The 27,467-nt window shown below is 34.9% G+C and overlaps 3 protein-coding genes and 1 long non-coding RNA gene across 4 annotated transcripts; 1 reads left to right on the plus strand and 3 right to left on the minus strand.

The window, feature by feature from the left end:
* Nucleotides 1–5,883: 5,883 nt before the first annotated feature.
* On the minus strand, nucleotides 5,884–10,286 carry LOC110443601. Its single transcript, XM_021487906.1, has 5 exons — nucleotides 9,799–10,286; nucleotides 8,861–9,439; nucleotides 8,348–8,395; nucleotides 7,788–7,872; nucleotides 5,884–7,025 (listed from the first exon to the last, which is right to left on the minus strand). Exons 1-5 carry the CDS (start codon nucleotides 10,256–10,258, stop codon nucleotides 6,572–6,574), a joined length of 1,626 nt encoding a protein of 541 aa, XP_021343581.1. The 5' UTR covers nucleotides 10,259–10,286; the 3' UTR covers nucleotides 5,884–6,571.
* On the plus strand, nucleotides 9,792–11,582 carry LOC110443602. Its single transcript, XR_002462133.1, has 3 exons — nucleotides 9,792–9,915; nucleotides 10,090–10,220; nucleotides 11,420–11,582. It is a non-coding gene; the product is annotated as an uncharacterized LOC110443602 (long non-coding RNA).
* Nucleotides 11,583–16,690: 5,108 nt separating this feature from the next.
* Nucleotides 16,691–17,998, minus strand: LOC110443580. Its single transcript, XM_021487871.1, has 4 exons — nucleotides 17,797–17,998; nucleotides 17,338–17,444; nucleotides 16,843–16,919; nucleotides 16,691–16,745 (listed from the first exon to the last, which is right to left on the minus strand). The coding sequence occupies exons 1-4, from the start codon at nucleotides 17,996–17,998 to the stop codon at nucleotides 16,691–16,693; spliced, it is 441 nt and encodes a 146-aa protein (XP_021343546.1).
* Nucleotides 17,999–19,485: 1,487 nt separating this feature from the next.
* LOC110443609 (mucin-2-like) lies at nucleotides 19,486–27,454 on the minus strand. Its single transcript, XM_021487918.1, has 5 exons — nucleotides 27,315–27,454; nucleotides 23,369–23,437; nucleotides 22,721–22,810; nucleotides 21,824–21,856; nucleotides 19,486–21,428 (listed from the first exon to the last, which is right to left on the minus strand). Exons 2-5 carry the CDS (start codon nucleotides 23,409–23,411, stop codon nucleotides 20,521–20,523), a joined length of 1,074 nt encoding a protein of 357 aa, XP_021343593.1. The 5' UTR covers nucleotides 23,412–23,437; nucleotides 27,315–27,454; the 3' UTR covers nucleotides 19,486–20,520.
* Nucleotides 27,455–27,467: the final 13 nt, after the last annotated feature.

The raw sequence follows: 27,467 nt of genomic DNA on the forward strand, positions 1-27,467 counted from the left end.
AATTGACGGGAAAGCTTAGTCTGGCTACCAAGTACATTTCATTGAAAGGTGTGATTTGAAAATGCATGTTCAATAGAGGAGTGTAATGGTACATATATAGGTTTCTTCAGTATGAAATGATCAAACTGAATTTTGTATTTAAATGTAGAAGGCATTGAAATGCACATCATCGTAAGTCTTCTGATCAATAAATTTTAATTGTGCAAATTGAAGTTTCTGTAAGCTATGTTCTATTGCAAATGTTTTAGGTGCTAATTTATCAATGCACATACCGGTATCTATTAAAATTTGATAACGCGCTAATCAAGTAATATTTGATCGTGCTAAAGCAAAAGGGCCTTTACAGTTTACATGTTGATGTAATTAATGCAAATTTTAAGGAAGATGTATATGATGTATTTTAAACACGTATATTTATATTCAGCGTGTTGTGACAAAGCTTTTCACCTGGTGTGTGAAAGGTCTATGATAGAATAAGAATGATCTGTGTTGACTTCTACTTAAAAAGTTTTTAGTAGCCAAGATGTACGGGTAGATGTTTATTAATTATTACGTTGAATTATGGTCTGTGCTATATTTGAAATTTTTAAAAAAAATGTATATTTAAAAAGAATTTAGTCTAAATTTTTATAATTTCTAATTTTCGATATATAGTTGCCAGATTTGCATTTAGCCCTACATGGATTATCATCATGTGCAATGAAATATATATGCTGTGTAAAACGAATTATAGTTCAATTTTAATACAATTTCTATAGCAAGCACAAAAAATATTTATTTATTTTTTATTACCCACCTGTTTGTTACTGTTTAAAAAGATTATTGTATTTATATGAAGTAATCCACATATTTTTCAGTTTTAGCTAGGATTATTCCGAAGTGTTCTATATACAAACTTATATACACCTACACAGCTATGAATTTCTATTTCTCTTACCCTGGACAGGTGTATCTGCACTTTTACTGGTGTAAGTTTAATAGAATCTCTTACCCTGGACAGGTGTATCTGCACTTTTACTGGTGTAAGTTTAATAGAATCTCTTACCCTGGACAGGTGTATCTGCACTTTTACTGGTGTAAGTTTAATAGAATCTCTTACCCTGGACAGGTGTATCTGCACTTTTACTGGTGTAAGTTTAATAGAATCTCTTACCCTGGACAGGTGTATCTGCACTTTTACTGGTGTAAGTTTAATAGAATCTCTTACCCTGGACAGGTGTATCTGCACTTTTACTGGTGTAAGTTTAATAGAATCTCTTACCCTGGACAGGTGTATCTGCACTTTTACTGGTGTAAGTTTAATAGAATCTCTTACCCTGGACAGGTGTATCTGCACTTTTACTGGTGTAAGTTTAATAGAATCTCTTACCCTGGACAGGTGTATCTGCACTTTTACTGGTGTAAGTTTAATAGAATCTCTTACCCTGGACAGGTGTATCTGCACTTTTACTGGTGTAAGTTTAATAGAATCTCTTACCCTGGACAGGTGTATCTGCACTTTTACTGGTGTAAGTTTAATAGAATCTCTTACCCTGGACAGGTGTATCTGCACTTTTACTGGTGTAAGTTTAATAGAATCTCTTACCCTGGACAGGTGTATCTGCACTTTTACTGGTGTAAGTTTAATAGAATCTCTTACCCTGGACAGGTGTATCTGCACTTTTACTGGTGTAAGTTTAATAGAATCTCTTACCCTGGACAGGTGTATCTGCACTTTTACTGGTGTAAGTTTAATAGAATCTCTTACCCTGGACAGGTGTATCTGCACTTTTACTGGTGTAAGTTTAATAGAATCTCTTACCCTGGACAGGTGTATCTGCACTTTTACTGGTGTAAGTTTAATAGAATCTCTTACCCTGGACAGGTGTATCTGCACTTTTACTGGTGTAAGTTTAATAGAATCTCTTACCCTGGACAGGTGTATCTGCACTTTTACTGGTGTAAGTTTAATAGAATCTCTTACCCTGGACAGGTGTATCTGCACTTTTACTGGTGTAAGTTTAATAGAATCTCTTACCCTGGACAGGTGTATCTGCACTTTTACTGGTGTAAGTTTAATAGAATCTCTTACCCTGGACAGGTGTATCTGCACTTTTACTGGTGTAAGTTTAATAGAATCTCTTACCCTGGACAGGTGTATCTGCACTTTTACTGGTGTAAGTTTAATAGAATCTCTTACCCTGGACAGGTGTATCTGCACTTTTACTGGTGTAAGTTTAATAGAATCTCTTACCCTGGACAGGTGTATCTGCACTTTTACTGGTGTAAGTTTAATAGAATCTCTTATCCTGGACAGGTGTATCTGCATTTTTACTGGTGTGAGATTAATAGAATCTATCACCCCCTTGAGGGTGAGATAGGGGAATCTCAACCCGAGAGGGGAGATTCTTAAGTTGCCAAACACAATGCTTTGCCGAGTGTTTGGCAACTTACCGGGTAAGAAACTTTCCCCGAGGGTTGATATTCCCCTTTCTCACTCACAAGGGTTAAGAGGGTAAGATTCTTAAGCTGTCAAACACTCGGCAAGCCTCGTGTTTGACAACTTAAGAGTCTTACCCCTCGGGTTGAGATTACCCTGTCTCACCCCCAAGGGGGTGAAAGATTCTATTAGTCTCAATAAACTGTTGTCAGATATTGAATATGAAAAATCTGATTTATATTTTTTGGAATTAAACATTCCAAAAAATATAAATCAGATTTTTCATACATGTTTCAGAAATTTGATTATATAGAACATTTAAATGTTAAAGATTTGTTTGTAAAGAATGTTTAATGTAAAGGAAAATATTATTGAGGATGTTTGATGTAAAAATGTACAATGCTTTTTACCTGATTTCTTACACTGTAAGCAATTTCCTGAAATAAGTTCTCCACGGTAAAACATGTCTATAAAAAAACATATGGACATCAAAATTTAGTTCTCTATTGAAAATATGTTTATAACAAAAACCCAGAGGACATCAGAAATAAGGTCTCTATTATAAAGCATGTTTATAAAAAAAAAAAACGGACATGAAAAATAAGTTCTCTAGAGTAAAAATTAATTACAACCAACCCAAGTGGACTTCAAAATTAACTTAATTATAAGTCATCAGCAGAAAACAACAAACAGCAGAAGACATCAGAAGTTCTGTAAAGAAAAAAATCATTCTCATTATAAGCCTCACTTGAGATCAGAAATGAGTTCTCAGTAATAAAGCAAGGGACACAACTCTTTATTACATTTATTACTAAAAATATTTGCAATGATTTGCAATGAACTTAGTTATTTATGAAACATATCACTGATATTAATTTTGTCTGAAATGTTCTGGTAATTATATCATACTGGCAATAGAAACAACTTTCACTTCTTGTTATGGTTTATTTTAATTCAATCTTGGAACAATATTATTATTTAGCAAATGATAGTGGCAAACAGTGTGTAAAACATAAGGATTTTTTTAAGAAAGATCTGTACAACCTAAATAAACGTTTATTTGTTTGTTCAATTAGATAGTACAGGTGTGTAACAGTGCCTCTGTGTCATGAACATTTGAAAACCTTTAATTTTATTGTGCAGTCAATATTAAAATGTACTATGTTTGACCAATATCTTGATTGCAATATGAACTTGTTTGATAAGCTAAAATACATGTATTTATTTTCATTAGACTTTAGATTTTACTCTACAAATGTACTTGAATCAGCTAATTAAAAACATGTACTATAAAAGTGGAAATTTTTCGTTATGTGAACACACTTCTTCGCATTGAGTTAGTTAGAATGAAAATATCCAAATGAGAATATATTAATGAATTATAGATATAGATACAGCTAAATAAAGAAAACTTCCACCATTGATCAGTTTAAATACAAGAATTTCCACTTTTGCAGTATTTTATATTTAAATTATATCATATAAAAACCATCATTTTAAATCCTTAGATTTTCCATACTACTCAATATAAGCTAATTGGAATTTTTTTTGTAGAAGTTAAATTCTTTGCAAGACTTTAGTCCTAACTTATTCTGTATCAGAAAATTAATAAATTTGGGACATTTATATTTTGCTTATTTTTTCATACCAGTAATAAATATGCAAAACAGTTATTTAGTACATTAAATTTACATTAAGTGGCATTAAACGATTGCTCTCATTGTTTTCAAACATATGTGTTTGTAATGATTTACTTTAAACCTAGTTATAATGATATCTGCTTTTCATGTACCGGTAATATACCAATATCTGACATCTCGCAAGTAGTTTTTCAATACCTTTATACAAAATTTTCTAAATGTATAATAAATATCTTTTATTTTTTATGTTAATTATCATTGTTAATTGGTCATTAGATGCAAAATTAGAAGGAAAAAAAGGTTTTCACAAACAATTCAGTAATTACTAGTTTACTGCTGTGGTTATATCAGCTGTCTTTGTATCAAAGAGTAAATTATAGCATAATATATAATAATAAAAGTTATTAGTAGATGAAATTATGTGCTCATTTTTCTTATTTGTATGTCATATCAACCTTTCTTAGAATGAAAAGTTTTGAAAACGTTAAATGTACATGTGCTGTTCTTAGCTCACCTAGCCAAAGGTCAGAGGTCAGCTTATGTTATGGGGCAGTGTCAGTTTGTCCGCTGTCAACTTTTCATATTTTCAACTTCTTCTTCAGAACCACTTTACCTAGAGCAATGACATTTTGCATATATCTTGCTGCTAATATAGTGGTATCAAGCTAGTTCAGATAAATGCTCTTGAACCAATTTCAGTGTCATAAGTTTTTAAAGAGTTAAAAACTTCATGTAATTTTTTTTGAGGAACCATGATAACACCTAGGGTGATGATATTTGGGCCTTAACTTGCTGGGATGATATGCTATTAAGTTAGTTAAAATGCATGCCCTTGACCCACTTACAAGGTCATATGGATCAAATGTACTTAAAAATTGAAAACTTCTTCAGAACCATGATGCCTAGATGGGTGCTTTTAGACTGCAGCGTGCTGAGGTGAAGGGATATTAAGTTTTTCAAATGAATGACAATGACCCATTTTGAATGTCATATGGGTGAAAAAAAATCCAATCGGCACACAACGTCTGCTAAAGAACCAAAATACCAAGCGTGTTGGCAGTATTTTGTTTCTCGATGGTATGAAGTGGTGTCAAGTTTGATCATATGAATGACCTTGACCCACTTTCAGAATCTCCTTAATCAAATGTGTAAAGAGCAATGACAAGTAGCTTGCTGGGTTAGATGCTAATAAGGCAGTTAAATGAAATAGACCCACACTCAGTGGAAGTGGTACAATGCAATAAAATTAAGAAATTCTAAATGGCATGACGTTTTATTAATGGTACATGTATGAAGTTCAAGTTTGTTCAAATGAATGGCATACCTCACTTCCAAGGTCATATAATTAAAATATGTTAGGTTCAAAACGATCAATGCTAAAGAACCATGGTGTTTAGAGTGATCTCCTTTTTCAATTCAAAAGGATCAGTCAGATTAAATATACAATGTCGTGCATAATCTATATAGCAGTATTTGCAGCACCACTCCTTAACTTCTCCAGTATAGATAGGTTACACGCACAGTGTATGACCAGGTGTGCGATACAGGCCCATTAGGGTGCACACGTTCTTACATAATTAGTCTCCAACATGTACAACTTCAGGGGATTATAGGCCTTCACTCCGCCCGTCCATCGATCAGTATGTGTGGCACTTTATCCGGGGTTAAGCTCATTTACTCCGTCACCTACAACTACTAAATTCTATATGTAAATACATTGAAATCAGGGCCCGTATTCGTGAAACTGTTCTCATGCTCAAGCATGAACTCTGTGCTCAAGCCAACCTTTTTGTAATATGGTACAAACGTTACGGTAAGTGTTAACATAAGTACTCGGTTTTAAGTCTCTCAAACGTCTTCCATATCATTTACAAAACATGTTTTTCTGAATTAATCACGGGAACAAGAAAGTGGGCTTGAGTATGGAATCTGAGTTTCATGGATATGGACCAAGATCTCGTACTTCGGGTCTAGAAAATATAAGTTCGTTCACTGGAGTGCTGCATACGTAGCGAATGTGTTGCCCTTTATTGCAAATTAACACAAAACCAACATTCATCAGCTGCTGGTATGTTATAATTTCATTTGGTACAAAACTAAAAGCTTGTTTATCTTAATTTGAAGTATAGACAGTGCATACGTAATGTAAGTGGAATTACATATGTACACCTAAGCGTTGGTAATAACGGAAATATATTCTGGAACATGGTTTGTTACTTACTTCTTTCAGACTTATATCTATAGGTATCTGCTGCTATATGGTGTACCACCAATATAGATTGGGGGCAATTATACCTATCTATCTTACTCCTTGGGTATAAACATTATATATTGATGAGTATATAGGATTACTGCGTTACCACAATTATGTATTGATGAGTATATAGGATTACTGCGTTACCACAATTATGTATTGATGAGTATATATGTTGACCATATAGCTGGTAACAAATGATATAAAACTCTGAACTTTGAGAGTAAATAGTTTTTTACAATCCACACGAAGTTTAACTCATCGACGATTCACCTTCCTCTGTTTGTAACTCACAGCGTATATATCTCCGTTCACACTGTGTGACGTGACGCACGTGTCTTTTACCGCGTTGGATCGATTATGACGTGACACTTTGAAACAGCCGGTGTCGTCAGTGAACGTGGTTTGGTGAGTCTTTGTCAGCCCTCTGGTATGTTGTCGGGTTCTTCCATTTGTGGAAGACCGAAATTGACTCCGGGGAATCGACATGTCCTTGTTGGATATGGATTTTAAAGACACGTCACTCTTGTTTGATACATCGTCATCTGTGGTGGACTCGGAGAAGTCACCGTCGATATTGAGGAAGAACGGATTTCCGACCTCCACGGGTTCTATCTGAACGCCCTGTTGGGATTCCCTTCTGCTTGTTTCTGTAATAGTAGCTCTTGGCATGTCCTCGTGTTTGGTCTCCATAGCTGATCGATAGACAACCCTACAAATGAACAAAAATGACATCAATTTGGTCTATTTAATGTTAACCCCGTCTTAAATCGTTGTTGACTGAAATGTTTTCCTGTAGTTGAAGGAAGACATGACATGGGTCATATATGCAATACTTCCTAGTCATCTCGTTTGCATTTTTTCCCACTGTGGTCATGATGTGTTTCCCTTTGTTTTTGGCATGTCCTCAGCTCTTTTTAGTGTGTTTCCAATTGGTTTCTAATTCTGATTCTGTTCTTACGTGCCGACGCATATTTGTTTTTGTTTTTACAGCAGATCAATCTGAATCCCTTCAATTTGCAAACAAGCAAAGGTTTTACAGAGTTTGCCGCCTACGATACCACAATGGTGTACAAATATGCTTATTACTTTCACCGAAAATTTCCGAGGTTATTTGAGTTACAGAATCGACAGTCTATTAATTACCAGTGGCACTGTTGTATTGATATGGTGATACATTTCTAGGCTTGGTTATAACCGGACAAATGACGTAAAGCCCCACCAATCAATCAATAAATCAATCAATCAATTATCGAACTTCTCACATTTTATCAAACAGTTCAATAAACCCTCACTCAAAAAAATAACAAAACCAAAACATAATGAAACCAAGTGCTCTGGTAGTTTTGCACCCGTCATGATGTCTCCATTCATAAAAAATAGTTATATGATGGTTTCTGAGTCCGTGATAACAATAACGTGAACGACAACGCAAGCTTCTAGAGTGTGGTATTATTGCTGGTAATGAACTCACCTGAATATCATGACCAGTAACACTGCCACAATGATGGCGAACACCCCGATTACAATACCAAGCGCAACCTTGGAGTCCGGCTTATCTGACAACAAACAAACAAAACAAGTTTTTAAACAAATATGTTACTTTTGTTTACAAAAAGTACGAAGAATATCTTGTGTATTATCAAATTCCATTTCTTGATTTGTTTGTGATTCTGAAATGTACAAAACGCACAAAATACCCTGGTACTGTAAATTTGACATTGCTGTAAGTGTGTTGTTTTGTTGTCACTACCTCAGTTCACGCTATAACGACGTGACATTTCTTGCATTTTACCTAGATTTACATGACGGCTGTCGCCAACGAAGCAGAAGACGCAAAACCTTCTGAAACACATGGTCTCATGCTCCATGCACTTTTTTTAAATGTCTCCATTTGAATCGTTCTTTTATTGATATTTTACCAAAGTTTTATTGACTTTGAGTTCGAATTTCTTCATACTTTCGTATTTCCTTGTTGTCTTTTATAAAGTTAAGATAAATTCGTGCTGTGATCATAAAGTATCTGGAGTATACCTTCGACGTCTACTGACACCGTGTTGTCTGCAGTGTTCAGCGCTGGTACTGAGAAGTAGATAAACAATAAGAAATTGATTATCGGCGACACTTTGTTGTGTCACGAGTATTAATTAAGATATAACACATATTTAGTCAATTATCAATGTTGTTTTTCTTGACATTCTTGAAATAATCAAGTTGTTGCTTTTGACAGGATTTCAAGATGTTCTTAAACTGAACAGAACTGCGTTAACAATGCATTGGTAGATATTACTATGTTAACTGGTGATTTTTAATAACCGTTTGGTAAGCGTCACAAATTATTTCTCACAATTGTAAATTGTAAAACTGCAGTTTATTATTATGAAAGTTAACGATAGGCATGACAACAGGATATTTTACAACAAGTAATATACATGCATCTCAAATACTCAAAGTATTTCATATTGGTCACTAACATTTAAAGATTACAAATTTGACTTTAATTCCTATTTCCTTCTTCTAGAATCATGTACCTGCAATGAAACTAACCTTCTGTTATATAGGAAGAGCTGAACCAATTGATGGAAGATGTGGTCACGCTATCAATACGAGCACTGTCATTGGCCGGATGTCTTACGCTTTGTGATTGGAAGAAACTGGAGCGTGTTGGTCTTATACTTTTTATTAGATTTTCATTGGGTACCATCCCTGTCGTCTGCTCTCCATGTAAAGTCGTCTTACTTTCCAATCTATCATTTGAGTTTGAATGTAACTTTGCGGACACCGGTACCTCTGTTATTGAATGCGAATTTCCTGAACTAGATAGAACGGAAGTTGAAAAATGTTGCCCCTCTATTGCGTCATGCATTGTCATGTGACTTACAACTACTCTTGTTGACGTTTCATTGACGACCGAAAACGATGGCAAAGATGAATGTAACAGAGGGATTAATCCTGTTATTTTCAAGTCCAGTTGCGATGAGGATGACAAGAATGATGAGCTAGGTATACTGGCTATGGTTGCGGTGAACATACCTATACTTGTTGAAAGCAGTAGCACTTGTGAAGGCGGTGAAAGTTGAGATGTGGTTTCCGTACTAATCTCATTGGAACATCTTCTGCTCACATCTGTTTGAGTATGAAAAGTCAAATGATTTTTCTTCTTCTAAATTATCAATGATTTATTAGGACAAATATAGCGATTGTTCATATCGGTTGCTTGATCTTACGTTGACCGCTCCTCCATTTTAAATTTTATATAACATTTATGTCATTATATCAATATCGTTATAAACAATGCCTTACGTCTCAGATATAATTATAAACAGAAATTAGGTAATGGCATATTCCTATATAAATATTAGACTATACTATTTAAAAAACCCACACCAGAACGACATTGCAATATAAAAAAAAAATGGGCAATGCCAATGTTCCTTAAATAGAATATAAAAATTTCAAGAATGATAAAGGGAAACAACTCATACCATAGTGAAGATGACATCCATTTTGAAGTGACCAGGACCCATTTGATTGACAAGTCGTCTCCTTACATCCTTCTCCGCCACTGAAATGGTCACATCTGACATACACCACATCACCAGGTGTGTATATCTGCCTGTCCCGACTCCACCTGTCTGCCTCTATCGTCCTAACATCACAGTAATAACTCAAAACCTTTATGCTAACACTTCCTCGGCAATTAACACCATGCCCATTTTCAATCATTTCTGAAGTAATATTTAGTTTAAATCCTGTCAGTGTGATGTTCGTTTCAGACTTGGACTCGCTGCAGGTATCTATACAGTCAGAGTTCTGGACACAGACTCGCCAGCAGCAACCGGATTCGATTTGATCACTTCCATGCTTGCTATGTGCTATACTGATGCCAAAAACTGCAGAATCAAAGGTGAGTTGATATGTCCGATGGTTCATGGGAAGTGGCATATTAAATAATTCCTTTGGATATTCTATATTAAACGCAAGAAATTCCCTGGTGATATCTGAAAAAAATAATTAAAAAAAATAAAATAATATCGGATCTTATTCGTTTTATTATGATGCTGATATAATTTAGAATATAAAACAGAACCCTAGATTTTCTATAAACCAGACATTTTGAATCATGATTTAAACGAAGCAATTCAAACATGTAATCTGAAAGAAAGATAACATTATGTTATCCGTATGATGTTCGTTTTAGAAAGGCTGTAACATCTCTTTGTCATAGCATTCTAGAGGTATTTCACCATAGATGAGCCGTACTTTAAAAATACGGGCCCATAACAATAAGAAAACAACGAACACATTTTGTGCAACGAACCCGAGTGTGCTGGTTCTCCTACTGAAGAAGGGGGGTGTACTAAACAAAAACAGAACCCTGCTCTCTCCTTATCTTATAATCACTAATGTATCGTAATGTATTCCTAAGTTACACGCATTTATATTTCTTCACCGATGTCGAGTTAGTAAAGACTTGAAATATGGATGCTGAAACGAAAAGCTTCCTAAAAAGAGCTGAAAAACGGAAACCCATTTTCAAAATTGAAAGAAAAAACATCAATATTAATGTAGCACGTTTCGAGCCAAATTAAAGATCATAACTTTAAGAATCGTGTTTGAATAAAATACCCAACGAGATATTGAGATATGTGAATAATGACTTGAAACAATGAATGAATAGCAGAAATGATAATTAAATATAAATTATTTGAGATGAACTTTTAAATTTAAGTAATTCAGTTTCCTTGCGCAACGTTATTTGGTCACACAATACAGTTTTCGGTTAATTTTAAGTGTGGATTAAAGAGATTCGTATATTTGTTTATTTAGAAAATGGAGAGTAACCAAGATGTCACTTACCTGCGTTAAGAACACATAAACTGATGAAGAAAAGTAGAACCCAAACATTTGTAGAAATATATTCCATATTCACGTATATATCACATTGAGTAACGCAGGTAAATGCATATATGACTGGTAAGACATTGATACAAACAAGGTGTCTAAAATAACAGTCTCCAAAGGATTTACGTTTCACGGCACACACTAATGATGTTCGTTTAGTTCTTTTCATATAGTGAAGTGATAATTAAAACTTTGTTGTAGCACAACGTAACAGTGATCACGTGACATGATAACATATCAACAACCCGCCTACGTCACCCCCTCTCGCGTGCAGGTGAGGAGATATCAAACCACCTGTAGTGTATTCAATGGAGGTGACGATAGTACGTGTTTAGAGTCGATAGAATGATGGCAGGACAGAAGATTACACACCAGGTGAGGATTTTCCACAGCTGATAGATTTAATGCTATCTTGTCTCAATTTTCTTTTCTTATCAATCACTTAACTTGACTGCAATGTATTTAAAGATTAAGACACTATTAAAACGACAATGAATTGGTATTTTTGCCTCTTAAAGGAAAACAATATTTTTGTTGTGTTATTAAGCTTATAACGCTCGGTAAAAAAAATAGAACAATTTATATGTAAATTATCAACTGAACTATTAGTATTACAGTCTATTTTGAGGTTAAGGAGCAATGCTTTTTATTTAGTTTCTCTGATGTTCCTATTTCTGTTTACTCATCTTAACTTAATATACAATATATGACAAGTTCAGTTGTAATGAGTAAATTAGAGAAGCATTGGAAGTCTCATTGTACGTCGTACAATATAAAGCTCAATCAATTATATATAAAAAAGATATCAACACCGAATAACTATTCCACCATTTTATTTTGAGGATTGATCATATCAGTCAAGTTTGCAACTGTGTTATTTATTGACATGTCTTTTAAAACTGTTTAGTCAAGAATAATCTCTTTTATTTTAACACTTGTTTCGACACAAAGCAATTAATTTTAACACTTGTATAGACACAAAGCAATTAATTTTAACACTTGTATAGACACAAAGCAATCAATGTTAACACTTGTATAGACACAAAGCAATTAGTTTTAACACTTGAATAGACACAAAGCAATTAATTTTAACAAACTTTCATTGATATCTGTGCCAATACATTGTTCAAATACTACATATCGTTAAAGGAATAACTAATGATACGCATGATTGAAAGTATGTTTTTAAGCACTTTTGTATATTATGCGAAATACAGAAATCAGATGTCAGAATAATTAAGTACTTAAATATAATACTAAATTAAGTTTCCTTAAAGTTTTGAACTATAAGCAACATACATATCAGAACATGTGGTAAAATATTGGAAATACTTTCTGAATATATTTGTACATACTGTCAAAGTGGAAAATTTCGTGTTTTCACTTTAAACGATCATTTAAGGTAGTTACGAAATCCTACCACCTTTTCATACAATAATTCTTTTATTCATCGGTACCAAATTTCGTGACTTGAAATGAAAAAGAACTGATTATTTATGGGATTCATTTTTTCTCAGATGTATGTTTGTAATATGACACTTCCTTTGCCTCAATTTCAGTAATATGTCTGTGATACGATGACTTCCTCTGCATATTCTCAGAAATGACAAATATATTTTTGTTGATGTTTTTTTTTTCTCTCAAAAATATATCACAAGTATAGCGAAAATAAAACCATGCAAAACATGGTAGCTTTACAGCATCTCAATCACAGTGACTTATGAATGGTCAGGTTTATATACATATACATGTAACATGTTTGTAATGCAGTCAGATGTCCCATTTATCCCAGCATTGCACACACATATAGCATTCAATGAGCTTTTATGGAGAAACGCATTCACATGGAAATAATTTTGTCAAGGGCACTTTCCATTGTTGGGAATGTCCTAAAACAAATAAAACGTTCCATCAAAATTTCATTCGGGAATTCCTTCAACAGTAATAATCATAGCTACGTGTCTTTAAATATGGCTGCCAGTGTTTTAAAATAAACTGTTTGAGAATTATTGTAGTACTTTGACACTCTCATGTCAAAGACTAGTGCTCTGAAACGTTGAAATACTAAGGCCGTTTACAGTTCGCGCAGGTTGAAATGTTTAGTACGCTTGCGACATATTTTTCAAATAATAAAAAAACAATAAAAAAGACTTGCCTGAGTTTCTTATTCAGGAAATACAACTCCAACTTCAAGCGGCCTAGTCTTTTCTGATTATATTTCATATAAACATTTTTTCTTGTAGCATTGTCTCGCCCTTGACCGGCATAACGACTGTTGAATAGATGGATGCCAATTCTGTTCATCGTGATCTGTCTCAAGTTGTGTCTTCACCAGATCTGTTTCATAGAAAAACACACATTGTTCATATGGACACATTGTTTCATTATCGATTTTTTTTTCGAGTTTTTCCGAATCCGAATAACCCAACCCTTTTATAGATATATGGACATTTTTTTACCATGACTTTGTAATAAAGATTAATTGCTAATTTCGTTTACTGTGAAAATAATATTAAACAATTTGTTCACAAGCATCCGATCATCATGATACAGAAATGAACAATAAAAATAAAAAAAATAAAAAAATTGATTTAATCAAACTATTATACCGATGAGCTTTGTGCACGACTTTCGACATTTTTTGAAAGCATGGTACAGCTTCAGGATGGTAGCCTGGTCGCCGTACGCATGTAGGCAATGATGGAGCAGGTTTAAGATCAGCCTGGTGGTGATCCATCTCGGCCAGTTCTATGTGCTCCTGTGCCACGCCCAGCTCAATGAAGATGACGAAGTAAGCTTTGAGTATTAGGATGCTTATGGATTCGAGTTCATCGGTGGCTGGACGTGAGTTCAGAATTCTGTCCGGCAGTCCGACATCTGAAATACACGTTAATTTGGTTTAATTATGATATCAGCTGTTATATATAGATACTACAAAAGTTGAAACTTCGTATTGGCTTTAAACTACGATTCTACACTTGTATGGACTAACCCAACCAATATACAAAAAAAGGAATATAATGGTTATGTACGTAAACACTCTAACACAGGAATATAGGTTTCGATGAACTGAGAATACATTTTCAAAGCTTTCATCATTATTATAAGCAATAATCATGATTACATAAATCCAAACATGACTAGCTTTTAGCCCATTTTCCCTCCATGAATGACTTCGATCGGGATCGCGACTTCGTCAGCGTTTAATCTAAGACATGTAAACATGTCGTTTGAACCACCATATAGTTCCAAGTGGAGTTTCGTCATGTAAACTATACGCCACTCTTTGCAAATACAACAATTAATAACAGTTTTTTACTTACAATTGTCAATAAGTGATGTGATTTTCAGTTCAGAACTAAATCTCAAGGTAAACTCAGGTATATATATACATGTGTGTGTGTGTGTGTGTGTGTGTGTGTTTGCATATGTTATTCTCTACCAAAAACACAAAGTACTCACTAATATGAACTCAATTATTATATAGCATGCATGAATTCATTTTTTCTTCTCCTAGCACAACCATTTTAGTAATTAGTACACCTTCGGACAGTGTCATCCGATCGTTGGGCCTCATAACCCTGATATCTCCCAACAAGACTTGGAAATCTAAATCACAATCTTCGAATGCATTTTTGATTTCATGGAAGGTGGCTTTATCTTCAAATTGGTTTTTCCAGGCGAAAATAATCCATGCCACCTGGGAGAGGAAGTCCCGTTTGTTCTCGTGGTCCCGGCGGATCTGTTCGACATACACGTCAATCATGCGAAGCTCGATAAAGAACATACTGTAATTGTTCCCCACGTGTTTTGCAATTCGAATGACTTCTCGTGGATTCGGTGTCCGTTGCAACATTTCTTGATCAGATTCCTCTGAAGCTATGATAAGGAAAACATATTTTTATGTTGCTCGAATGTGAAAAAAATATAACTGTGTGAATTCTGATATTGAATTGTTTTTGTTTGTTTTATGTCGATGATTTTACTTATGAAAATCGTTGGTAGTTTCCTTCACATATTATATAGAAAAATACTTTTCATATGTACGTTTACATTTTCATTGTTGAATTTATATAATAAAAAAATATTTGACTATATTCGTAATAAGCGTTAAACCACATTTAATATAAGTTGTAAAGGTATAATTATTTTTACACACACATAGTTATATTATTGCTTACAGTATGTTTGGTTGCTGTGTTGTACTTACTTGTTTCGGTTGAATCGATCAATACCTCTGATTCAACGATATATCATTCTGCAAACAAAACGTGTTGCTGATGACAATGGATTGAAAGAAAAAATCAGCATTTAAAACATGTGCTAAACTCTAATGTGTGTTATACTATTTTATTATTAATGTTAAACTACCTCTCGTTCGGAGAACCACAAAGCACTAGCTTCGGGTGTCAACTGCGTGTTTTCCTCCTTTCCTATCACCTCGAAGTCATCGCTTATGAAGTTGGAACACGTAAGATGACCCTGGTTGTTTCTCTCCAACGTTGCATTAATAATGCCCTCAATGATGTTTTTAATCTTGTAACCGTCTCCTTTTCTCACTTTCTTGGCTATGTCTGAGAACAAGGTGATCTTGACCTTTGAATTTTTGCATTGGAGCACCATTGTCCAGTAGTGACTTAGTATGAAACACCCCAAGTCTTGTTGGAGGCAGTATTTGTCCAAAGGTCCGGGGACAGACATCACTTCAAACCGGTGGATACATGAAGCAAAAATCTTGCTGTGGACTGTAGGTAGAATGAAGTGTCCGTGGAAATCGAAGCAGAGGGTGGGAGTTCGGATAATCGAGAAATTTTCAAGGAGAGGTCTGATCAGACTAGGGTTCGGTTCCGTCAGTAGGCATGGCACAATGCAGTAGTCGACTGACGATTCCCCTTCCGAAGTGGCATCACAATCAACTCAAGACGGTCAAGGTAGAACAGGATGGTGTCTCGGAGTTCAAGGAACCTTCCTGTTTTGTCATTGGCCCAAGCTGCCTCAATAAAGGCCAGCGTGAGTCTTCCAGTCTTGCCGTAGTTTTCCAAGGCGTCCGATTCATGACACTGTTGCTGAAATTTCACCAGGGTCGTCACTATCAACTTGAATGCCTGGATCAACCATTGAGGGTCAAGGATGATTTCATCATCTTTATCTTCTAACTGGAAACATAGGTCATTTCGGATCATATGCAGATACCTTAAAAAGAAATTGAACATCTATGAAAAAAACGGATAACTCATCTTTAACATTTTAATATTCATAACCAATGATTATCCAATGAAATCGTCTCTAAACTTGTTATTAAATCATTAAATAGTCAAATTGTCTCAAGTAATGAATGGTAAAATGTTGACTCTTTCACTCACTCTAGCATGGCGATAACATCTTGGTCATCTAATGGGACAATAAGTTGTTCTGATCTAGCTTTGGCTTCCTTCAGGGTCATGACCTTCACCCCCTGACCTTTCAGGAACATCAAGTCCCGCTCGAGCGTGATCCAGCTCGCCGGAAGTAGTTGTCCCCAGTGTGACTGATATTGTGCGGCTTCCAATACTAGACGCCACACCTTATTGTATGCTTCTGTGTCATCCAGTGTGTTATCAACGGTAGTGAATGCTATCATGTGCTTGCTGTAGGCTTTTGCTTCATTTCGACTCTTGTTTATTCGGTACAGAACTTTACCCTTGACCAAAGCCCGTTCTTTCTAAAAAAAAAAATACACTAAGATAAATTATCAATTATGAATGACTTTTAAACAACTCGAGCCATCCAGGAATGCCTAACATTCTTCTATATTTATGCTTATATCACGCGACTTACGTACGGTGATAGAAATAGACGCATACAGTTTGAACACATCTGTTCTATACTCCTTCGAAATGTTTGACAGAATCGATAAAAGATTTTAATGATAAAAGAGTAAATCTGTTAACAGTAATATCTTGCAAACTGAAAGGGTTCGAAGGCAAGCCGAAATATTATTCAGCCTTACGATACACAACTAAATTAACAGAATAAAGATGATAACAAGAGTTACTGTATTATATCTGGAAATGTGATGTACCTTGATGAATCAAATACGCTGTCACATTAAATGAGGCAATTAAGAAGATTTATAGTACCTCGGGCACCTTGTCTAGGTGAGTACCCACCAGGATGACTGGGGGACGGTACTTGTCGTCTTTGTCAGAGAAAGTTGACAAAAATCTGAGCCAGAAAGAAACACGTTCTGAAACATTGAGAAGAATTACATATCAATCAAAATATCAACATAAATTTATCAAAGTAATTTTTCCTGACTTGGCAAAACTGAGTTTCCCTCAGATTTTTAAATAGTTTTAGATGTCTTTTATTTTAGCTGTTTCAATTCTCAATTTATGTTTCACTTGATATCGATAATATAACAAACATGCATTTTCTCATAGTGTTAATATCTGTACACATTTTCCTAACACTGCCAATGGCATTTTCATATATATCATATTATTAGAAATACAAATCAAATTTAAAAAAGTGTTTCAACACTGAAACATAGAAAATGTTCTCGAATGAGCCTTGTGATATAAATAGATAATGTTTACCTAAGATCGCGTCGTTTTGAAAACAATTATGAAGGCTGAAGCACATCAGTACCACGGCACTTTGATTGAGGAAGATGTGCTGAAATGACGAGAACAATATCTCTCCTCTAAAATCAAATATGCTGACACAAGCTTTCATTCCTTTCTGACCCAAAGTCTCCGTCGGACCAATGGACATAATGACTGCAGCCTCTTTGTCCATATTGGATTTTGTTATATTTGTGAAGCTCTGCGTACCGGACAAGCTGAATCTTCTGACTCGATTATTGATGGCGGGCTCAATTCTTAATGGCGTACCGGACAAGCTGAATCTTCTGACTAGATTCTTAATGAGAAAAGAGCATAGAACATCAGGGCACACTTATATAGAACATCTCAACTCTTGAGATTTCCTCAAGTCTAAGATTTCCCATAGACAATACATTGCTTGAGATTTTCCCTTATTACCTTTCGATTTTATGCCACCACCTTTCCTGTTTCAAATTTTCTTTATGCCACCATCTTTCCTGTTTCCATTTTTCTAATTTTTTCTAAATTTATGCAACTTTCTTTGTGTGTCACTCAAACTCCTATATAGCGCTTGATAATGGGTAACAGTATAGCGAGGTGTTATTGCATATCATTTTGCAAATTAACATCACACAACATCGTACATTTTCTGAACATTTATTTGTATAGGACAAGGCATTTTATTGTTCTAAATAATCTTCTTATGCAGAGCCGCAATTATCTACTAACCTGTGATCTTAACCGAAGTGGATGGTTTATAGGATGGTTAAATAACTGTGATGGTTTAGAATAAAAAGGGAAGTATATTACAAAACTACTGCACGGATAGTGCGACAACCGGACCAGTGTCAGCTGGATTAGTGAGACTCTTATATTCCGTCTTTGCGTATTGCAGAGTTATCTTCTCTTGGGAGCAGGTATTAATTGTTACGTCATTGGTTTGTGCGAGAAAACTACGTCGTCGTTTTCTCAAAAATTGATGACGTTACTCTCACAAACAAGTGACGTAACAATCAATCCCTGCTCACAAGAGAAGATAACTCTGCAATACGCAAAGACGGAATATAGGTATGGATCGCATAAAGCCATACTCCCAGTATCACAACTGTTTCTGAGACATTACGAACTAGGTGAACAAAATGTCAATCTGATTTCCTGGTACACTTTAAAATATATAAAACTAAGATTAAGATTAAGATTGATATATGAATTTATATATCTTTATCTAAAACGAAACCACCACCGCTTTCGCACCAATGCAATACAAACTGATGTCATAAAACAGATCCCAAATTAAGAAACTCGACTAGTTAAAACCAATTCTGTTTAGAATAAACTAACGAGCAACTTATGTGTAAGCTTAGCAAAGAACAATAGTGTAGGTTTGTATAACTTGTCTTGCAATCCCATTGCACTCGATTATCAAACAATGTGTTTTACCCGTTAGTAAAAACAACAAAACAAATATCTCATCATCATGCATGTATGACAAAGTTGTTATAGAAAATGAAATAGTTTGACTTTCACAATGTTTATTTCATATTTACTATATAAAATGTCCCATATAGTGTTATATACAAATGGATATTTACATGTGATGTGAAAGTTTTCTATTTTCGACGACTGCTTTTGAAGCATTACGAATAAAGATTATCGTGATTTCTTTTGTTATTTATTTTCTTTTCGAAATGCATTCATTGGCGAAAGTAATAAACATTTTTGTCCCACACGGATATAGGTATGAGTACGCGAACACACACGCATCCGTACATACACACGAACGTTTTGTCCCACACGGATACAGGTACGAGTACGCGAACACACACGCATGCTTACATACACACGAACGTTTTGTAAACACATAAATGGTTTAAGATTAATAATTGTTTAAGCCTGTACATCATATTTATTATGGCGTCTGAAGGATTAATATCCGCGGTGTTTAGAGTATAGCTGTATCTAGTTATTGTTATCATTGCAACATTCACATTACCATCTTATTTTCATTTTTATATATATGTCAATTCATGAACAACACAAGAGAAACATATTCCTATGTTGAGGCCTGCAAGTACTTACACATTTCAATACATACATATTCATATAAATGTATTACATTGATCATATTCACATACATACATACATACTAATACACACGCATACCTATAAAAAGTTCGTGTAGTACTATATAAACATACATTGTATGTAAAACCTATCAATCAATCAATCAAAAACACAAATGAGATGTTTACCAATGTTTGTATACTGGACATGTAACGTACATTCCTTGTTACTGTACATAAACATTAATAACTGGTATTTGCATGTTCGACAGTTGTCATTACCGACGGTCGAGAAATAATAATAATTTGACCGGTGTCAATACCGGCGGCCCCTTTCCATTGCCATGTTTTGTCCATTGTACACAACGAGCGGTCTCGTTGTATTGGCATCTCTGATCGTTGCCACCACTGGCGTTCGTTATAGTAAAAGTATCCGTTGTCAATACTTGCAATTGTTTATCATTTATATTTTGGTCGTTGTCAATACCGATGGTTACGTTACATTAGCACCCTTGACCATTGTAAATACTGGCGGTATTTTGTAATAGTATTTGTGGCCGTTGTTTGTAATGGCGGTCATGTTGAATTAACCTTTGGTAGTTGTCGATACTGCTGGTTGCGTTGCATTAACACCTGTTGTTGTTGTTAGTTCTTACGGTGGCGTTGTATTGGTTTCTTTGACCGTTGTTGTATTAACATTTTTATCCGTTGGCAGTGATGGCGGTTGCGTTGTATAAACATCTTTCATCGTTGTCAGTTCAGGTGAACGCGTTGCATTTACATATTTGGTAGTTGTCAGTACTGGCGGTAGTGTTGCATTACCATATCTAATCGTTGTCGGTTCAGGCGGTTGCGTTGCATTAAATTCTTTAGTAGTTGTCAGTACTAGCGGTAGCGTTGCATTTGCATATTTTGTCGTTGACTGTACTGGCGGTTGCGTTATATTAGTATCTTTAATCGTTGTCAATACTGCCATTGGCGTTGAATTGGTATCTCTAATCGCAGTTGTATTGACACCCATATTCGTTGTCAGTGCTGGCGGTTGCGTTGTATTTACATCTTTGGTCGTTGTCAATACTGGCGGTGGCGTTGAATTGGTATCTCTAATCGCAGTTGTACTTACACCCATATTCGTTGTCAGTGCTGGCGGTTGCGTTGTATTTGCATCTTTGGTCGTTGTCAATACTGGCGGTGGCGTTGAATTTGTATCTCTAATCTCAGTTGCATTGACACCCATATTCGTTGTAAGTGCTGGCGGTTCCGTTGTATTAGCATCTTTGGTCGTTGTCAATACTGACGTTTGTTCTGTGTTAGTATCCGTGGCTGTTGTCAGTGCTGGGTATTGTGTTGTACTAGCATCCCCGAGGGTTGTAGTACTGGAATGTTTAATCGTTGTAGATGTAGACGGGTGGTACGACGTTGCATGCACAGTAGTTGTTACGGCTTGAGGGAGTGTTGTTGTTTCTGTTGTCATTGTAGATGATTTTGTTGTCACTATCGGCGTGTTCGTTGTTGTGAATAGTCTGGAAGACGGGATGTCGATTGGAGCATAGGTGGCATCTAAAACAGAAATAAAAATAAGCCACCACAACAGTAGTACAAAAACATAACCAAACTTTCATAAGCCATTCTGTGCAAAAGAAAAATAGTAATGCCTCATCAGAAAGAAGCAAAACAATAAATGAGAAATTACTGGGTTGGTCTTCTATGAATACAGCGCAAATGTTCCCTTAAAAGCAAAACTGTTTGTTGCTATTATTCTGGCAGTTATCTTTGTGAATCATATAATTTTACAACAATAGGTCCCGTGAAAACATTCTTAACGCATCCAATCTTCTTTATAAAGAAATTATATCTCTGAAAATCATCAGTACCTTATCTAGAAGCCACGAGCAATTGTGCTATGGTTTAAGATCACCACTTGTACTTACAAATACTACTGGAATTACACTTACCACTATCAGGACCGATCCCTTCTGTCTGATTAGCTGTGGAAAATATAAGATTTATATGTCAATATTAACATAATTTGTGAACCGCTTTGAGACGAACTAAGAACGATGTTGTGATAAAGCGGTATATAAGAACCTCGAAGTATCATTATTATTAATTATAACTATTCCTTTATCATTTGTTAGATTTACCTTCCCTTTGTCTTATCCCTTACACAAACGTACTTTCAAACCCCTAACCAACACACTTTTGTGTCTCGCAGCAATTGTAAATCGTGAAATATAACTAACAACTCCTGGAAAATTCCAGAATCTCCAACATTCTAAGTGCGAGAAATACATTATTTTTTTCTGTTTATAAAAGAAGCATGGAATATGTCGATCGAACAGGCATGATCTGACTCTCCATTTGCGATATGAAGGTAGATGATTTTGATAATGCTTATCAAATAAGTAGTGTGTCGTATGGGTTTGTTGGCAATACCATGGTTTCCACTTCGAAGACAAGCAATAATTTAAACTAATTAAGCAAATTCAGCTAGCTTGACTTAAATTTACAAACTATTTGTTGGGAATGGAGCAGGAGAGGAGAATCTAACCCCCCAATTGGGGTTTTTTCCGCCCATAGATATGTTTCCTTGTTGTGCTGTTCTTCACCTAATAACGTATCAAAGTGAAAACCAAGTACTTCAATACACAAGAACAATACTTGAACCAGAACTTAAACTTGCAGGTGATAGGAAAAAGGAATCGAGGAGACACCAGCACCAATACAGACGACCCCAGTCGCTCCGGAAAGGTAAAATAAATACCAAGTTATGATTAGTTTGGATTGCACACTTGTTTAACGGTGTAACTGTCTCAAATTAAAAGTGGGAAATTACTGTTTTATTTACTTACATGCTAAATAGGCAATCATGCCGATTGAAATTCCTACTGCGACCAATATCAGTAGAGCTATGATGCATCTAGTTTCCCTCTTGGTGCATGCTGAAACCAAGGTTAAAATTACAAAATTATTTTAAGTACTTCTTAAAAGTAATTTAAACATGATGATTAAACATGACGTTAGAGCCAAAAAACGAAGATAAATCAATTGATTAAGTAACTAACATATGTCCTATGATGCAAAAGGAAAATAAAGACATGGCAATAAATAGAAAAAATTGAGTATTTAATTGCTTGTATGGATGAAAGGAAGCTAGTCTCGTGCAAGTTAAATGAACTGTCATTATTTTGCACGATGCTCATATCCCTTCGTCAGGCCATACAAGAAATAAAGTCCACATTCAATCTTCGAATCAAAGCCTATTGTAAGACACATTAAAAATCGAACTGTAATATTATTAAACATACCCTGATGTAATGCATTAAGCCAATTACATGAGTTTCGTTGCATCAAAATTGATGTAACGTGTAAATATATGTTTTGTTTTTAGATTATCTTTGGCGATTTAATATGGAAACAAATGTGTATTATGAAAATATATGTACTGGCCACATTGAATAACAGGTATCAATATATGTGATGATTGTCGTTTTACTTACTTGTGGAATACTCCCCACCCTCAAGGCTGTACTGCCCAGTCATTTCCAACGCTCACAGTTGACTGAAATCTAAAAAAAAAAAAAAAAAAAAAAAAAATTATTCATTTTTATAGGATTTGCATGATAAAGAAAATATCTTACAAATCATATACATATTCATGCTATAGGGCCCTGGACAGCAATGGAGCAGTTTATGTTGATTTTACGGAGAAATATAAAATTAAAAATTGCGAAAAAAAAACTTAAGTCAACTTAACATTTATAGACATACCGATTTTGCATTTCATACAATAATTAAGAAATCTTATATAAACAAGTATATCAGATAACAAAACAGACATACAAGTATAGGATGTCACGTGCACATATATTCATAATTAACTTATAGGAAGCATGTCATACAATATGGAATATCTTGTTGCTTCACTACCCTGGGTCTCGTGATATTACTTGGACATGACCAATATCTGCATGACGAGCACTGTCGATCAAACAGACAACTCTAACCCTTCTTGCACACATAGCCTTATTCTTGTACGTTTTCCAGAGCGTCCATGTCCCCCTAAATGAGTTTAACTTTGATAAGCTGTCTATGAATAATGTTAAGTTGGCTTGTCATATAAAACACTGGTTCCTGTAATACCAGAGTGATACATTGTATAAAAAAATAAAAATTGCCTTTCGTGTACAGTTTTGTATCATGATATTTTTTTCTTCTCTCATTTCGTTGTGTGTAAGATAGAGCTGCCCAGGGTAAGAAAAGGGTGTACGAAATGTATTTCTCCCTTCCTTCACAGGTGTGTCTCCCGTTGTAGCGGGGAATGATCAGCTTGTCAACCCCTAGGGGCAGATAGCCTCGTGCCAATTAGCACGTGTTCAATTGTGACTTCATTTTAATATGTCATCGATAATTGTGACGTCATCACAAGTGAATGTCGATATTCATACCCCACATGTGTTTTTGCTTATAAACATGGCAGAAAACTGTCGGTGGAGTTGTGACTGAAATAATAGGATGGGAGAAAAATAATCATGACCTACCTTGAGGGTGTAACAGAGAAATCCCCAACCCTCGCGGTGATTTTTGGTTGTCTTTCCTCTTGGGAAGGAGATTTCTCTGTCACACCCTCAAGGTAGGGGAAGATTAATAGAATCTCCCACACTCTTGGAGGTAATGTAGGGGAATCTCAATCCGAGGGGGAAGATTCTTATGTTGCAAAACACGAGGCTTAGCCGAGTGTTTGGCAACTTAAGAATCGTTTCCCGAGGTTTGAGATTCCCCTATCTTACCCACAAGGGGGTAAATGATTCTTTTCCTCTTACCCTGTTCTCCCTATGTGTATCATATACACAATTTAATGATAACGTTGCATGCTAAATTCTGGGTTGACGATTTATTGAATAAACAAGATGAGATTATTTCTTTCTGTGCAAACTACGTTTTCAATATTGTGGTATGTTAAATCTCGCTGACAGATTCGTTTTCGTCAAAAAGTTCAGGGGAAAAGTTGATATTTACAAGATGGTAGCCAGTCCAAACGCATTTTTATGGTTTCTGAACTTATACTGGTTGTTGGAATGACAGATAAATAATCTTTCATGCCCAGGGTGTAGGATAGGGAAATTTCATCCAAGGGATTTTCAAAGGCAAAACCCTCGGCACAGCCTTGGGTTTTTCCAAATTTGAAACCCCCTCGATGAAATTTCCCTATCCTACACCCCTCAGTATGAAAGAGTCTTATAATCATTTGCTATATACATGGATAATAAATTGTGTTGAATGTAAGGGTATAATATGGATTGTAGTACAATACAATGATTGTAATTTGATAAGGGTAGCTAACATGTTTATCGTCCCAGACACGCTCTGGGTAACGTGGAACACATTATCATACGTCAAGCAGGAAGTTACTGTGAAATCTTACGCCGATTCACATTTTTGAGGGTTCTTATTTTCATACAGACGTACCTGTAACATAGATATATTTTAACTGTTTTGCTAGAGATAAAATGTAGTTTGCCAATAAAATAATATGGAAATTTAATTTACACGAAAAAGATCTTGATATACCATCTATGTTATTCAAATGATATTGACAGTCTACTCGATCTATAACCCGTTAAATCGGTCAAATTGTGTTCTGTAATTTTTAACGATAAAAACGACATAAAATAGCACTTTTACAATTAAGTATAGCCCATATAATTTGTATTCAGAAAGCAACACTTTCGTTGCCAGATCCCTAATATTACATTATGTAAAATTATATATTATGTACAGCATATTTGTAAATAAAATATTGTTTAAACCAACACTTTCGTATTGTCTACACGTCTGAGTACTAGAATGTCAGAGGCGTAGCAAATACTCTTTCGGAGTGTATGCTTACAGGGGGTCGAGCGTCCGAATCGCATAGCGCCGGAGGAGGGGGAAGGTATGGGAGGGGGAGTTCCCCCTCCTATAGCGTGATTTTTTTTTTAGAATTATACTTGGTCCTAGAAGCAATTTCTCGTATTCTGGGAAATCCTTTCAGTCTGATAATCAACAAGTAAAACACGACTTTTTATATGAATAACATGAAATTTTGTACTTCACAAACTAGTTTTTGATTTAGAATTTTACATAAACTTCTGAGATTTTTTTCAATGTTTCTATAAGACTAAAATTTACAAGAAGATTTTTTTTTATTTTATTCTTTTCTTTCTACGATTGATGCAGACGGTCCATATTAATCATTAAAAAAGAAATAAATAAATACATATATAGGATTAAAAAAAATCTTGAAAATGTTAGTGTATGCTTGAGCATACAAGCATACATGTATGCTACGCCACTGAATGTATTTAAAGTCCATGCACTGATGGAACACTAGTTATAAACGAGCAAAAGGTCTCAGATATCTTTCAGTCACTGGGTATAATATCAAGCATAGTGTATTTATTTAAAGATATACTATACTTAGCATTGTTACTGGTTTTCACATTACCTATGCTGTTTTTGCATTATTAACAATTTCATCGTCATTTCCATTAAAAATCAACTTTTACTGAGGTTACTGAGGATATATAGAATTGTCTATAAATCACTGTTAATGAAAAATGAAACAGACTTTTAGAAAGGTAGGACTATTTTGTCTCGTTTTAAGATGTATTTAATACGACTAACGTTAAACAATATGCAGGATCTTGAAATCGTGATATTAGCATATTCAAGGTGAGACAGAATGTTCCTTGGTCAGGGTAGGTTGTTAGTGGTGTTTCATTACATGCATAATTTACTGAGGAGAGGTATGTTATACAATATGAAAACTGCATATTAAGACGGGGACTTAACGTACATTAAGCATGTATGATTGATAATGAATGTTAGGAATCATGATTTTGTCTCGAAAACATATCACGACCTGTTATCAGATGGTTTGAAAAGATTGCATATTCATTTTTACACACAGTACGTATTACAAACAAGTTGATAATATCTACTAGTACTTTGCCATTCTTAAAATAAAACTCTATACAAACTAGTGTCACACCATTTTCAATACCAATGATAAAAAGCATAATTAGTTACTTGAAAACATATTTTTGAATTAATTTACGTTAAACAATATGCAAGTTATAAGTCATATTTATATAATACTTTATAACAGTTTTAATATAAAATGTGTTAAAACTAATTATTTAATCACTAGCTTATAAATTAATTGCAAAGTGTGGTTAGTACTATGTAATATACAATATACATCGTAGAAGCCAGCAGCAGATTGTTGAAAGTAGCAGACAAGGAAGGCATAAACAAGACCACAGTAAATGTTAATTGACATGGAACATTTAAAACAAAAATATTAGAACGATTTGGATGTTCATGGCTAGTGAAGCGATAACGCCATAAACGTCATAAAACGTTTGTAAAATATATCAATACGTATCAAACATGTGAACTCACCTTAATATCTGCAATGACCAGTGTGAGTGACGTCTCGATTGCTAGATAGACCAAAGGAGTGGCCACAATTTTACTTCCGGAATTCAGGATCCCATCATTGTTGCAAGGACATTATTCTCCGCACGCACATACTTTACGCAATTAAAAACTTTT

This window comes from Mizuhopecten yessoensis, unplaced genomic scaffold (assembly GCF_002113885.1).
Source record: "Mizuhopecten yessoensis strain PY_sf001 unplaced genomic scaffold, ASM211388v2 scaffold716353, whole genome shotgun sequence".
NCBI classification, from domain to species: domain Eukaryota; kingdom Metazoa; phylum Mollusca; class Bivalvia; order Pectinida; family Pectinidae; genus Mizuhopecten; species Mizuhopecten yessoensis.

Bases quoted from the DNA above. Each gene is read 5' to 3' on its own strand.
- LOC110443580 (XM_021487871.1), bottom strand. From the start codon at position 17,998: ATGGACAAAGAGGCTGCAGTCATTATGTCCATTGGTCCGACGGAGACT. The intron at 17,445-17,796 runs GTAAACATTATC...TCAATGTTTCAG, and splicing joins TCAAAACGACGCGATCTTAG to AACGTGTTTCTTTCTGGCTC. The intron at 16,920-17,337 runs GTACTATAAATC...TTTTTTTTTTAG, and splicing joins ACCTAGACAAGGTGCCCGAG to AAAGAACGGGCTTTGGTCAA.
- LOC110443609 (XM_021487918.1), bottom strand. From the start codon at position 23,411: ATGACTGGGCAGTACAGCCTTGAGGGTGGGGAGTATTCCACAA. The intron at 22,811-23,368 runs GTAAGTAAAACG...CCTTGGTTTCAG, and splicing joins GGGTGGGGAGTATTCCACAA to CATGCACCAAGAGGGAAACT. The intron at 21,857-22,720 runs GTAAGTAAATAA...TATTTTCCACAG, and splicing joins CATGATTGCCTATTTAGCAT to CTAATCAGACAGAAGGGATC.
- LOC110443601 (XM_021487906.1), bottom strand. From the start codon at position 10,258: ATGCCACTTCCCATGAACCATCGGACATATCAACTCACCTTTGATTCT. The intron at 8,396-8,860 runs GTTAGTTTCATT...TCTACTTCTCAG, and splicing joins CTCTTCCTATATAACAGAAG to TACCAGCGCTGAACACTGCA. The intron at 7,873-8,347 runs GTATACTCCAGA...GTTTGTTGTCAG, and splicing joins GGTGTCAGTAGACGTCGAAG to ATAAGCCGGACTCCAAGGTT.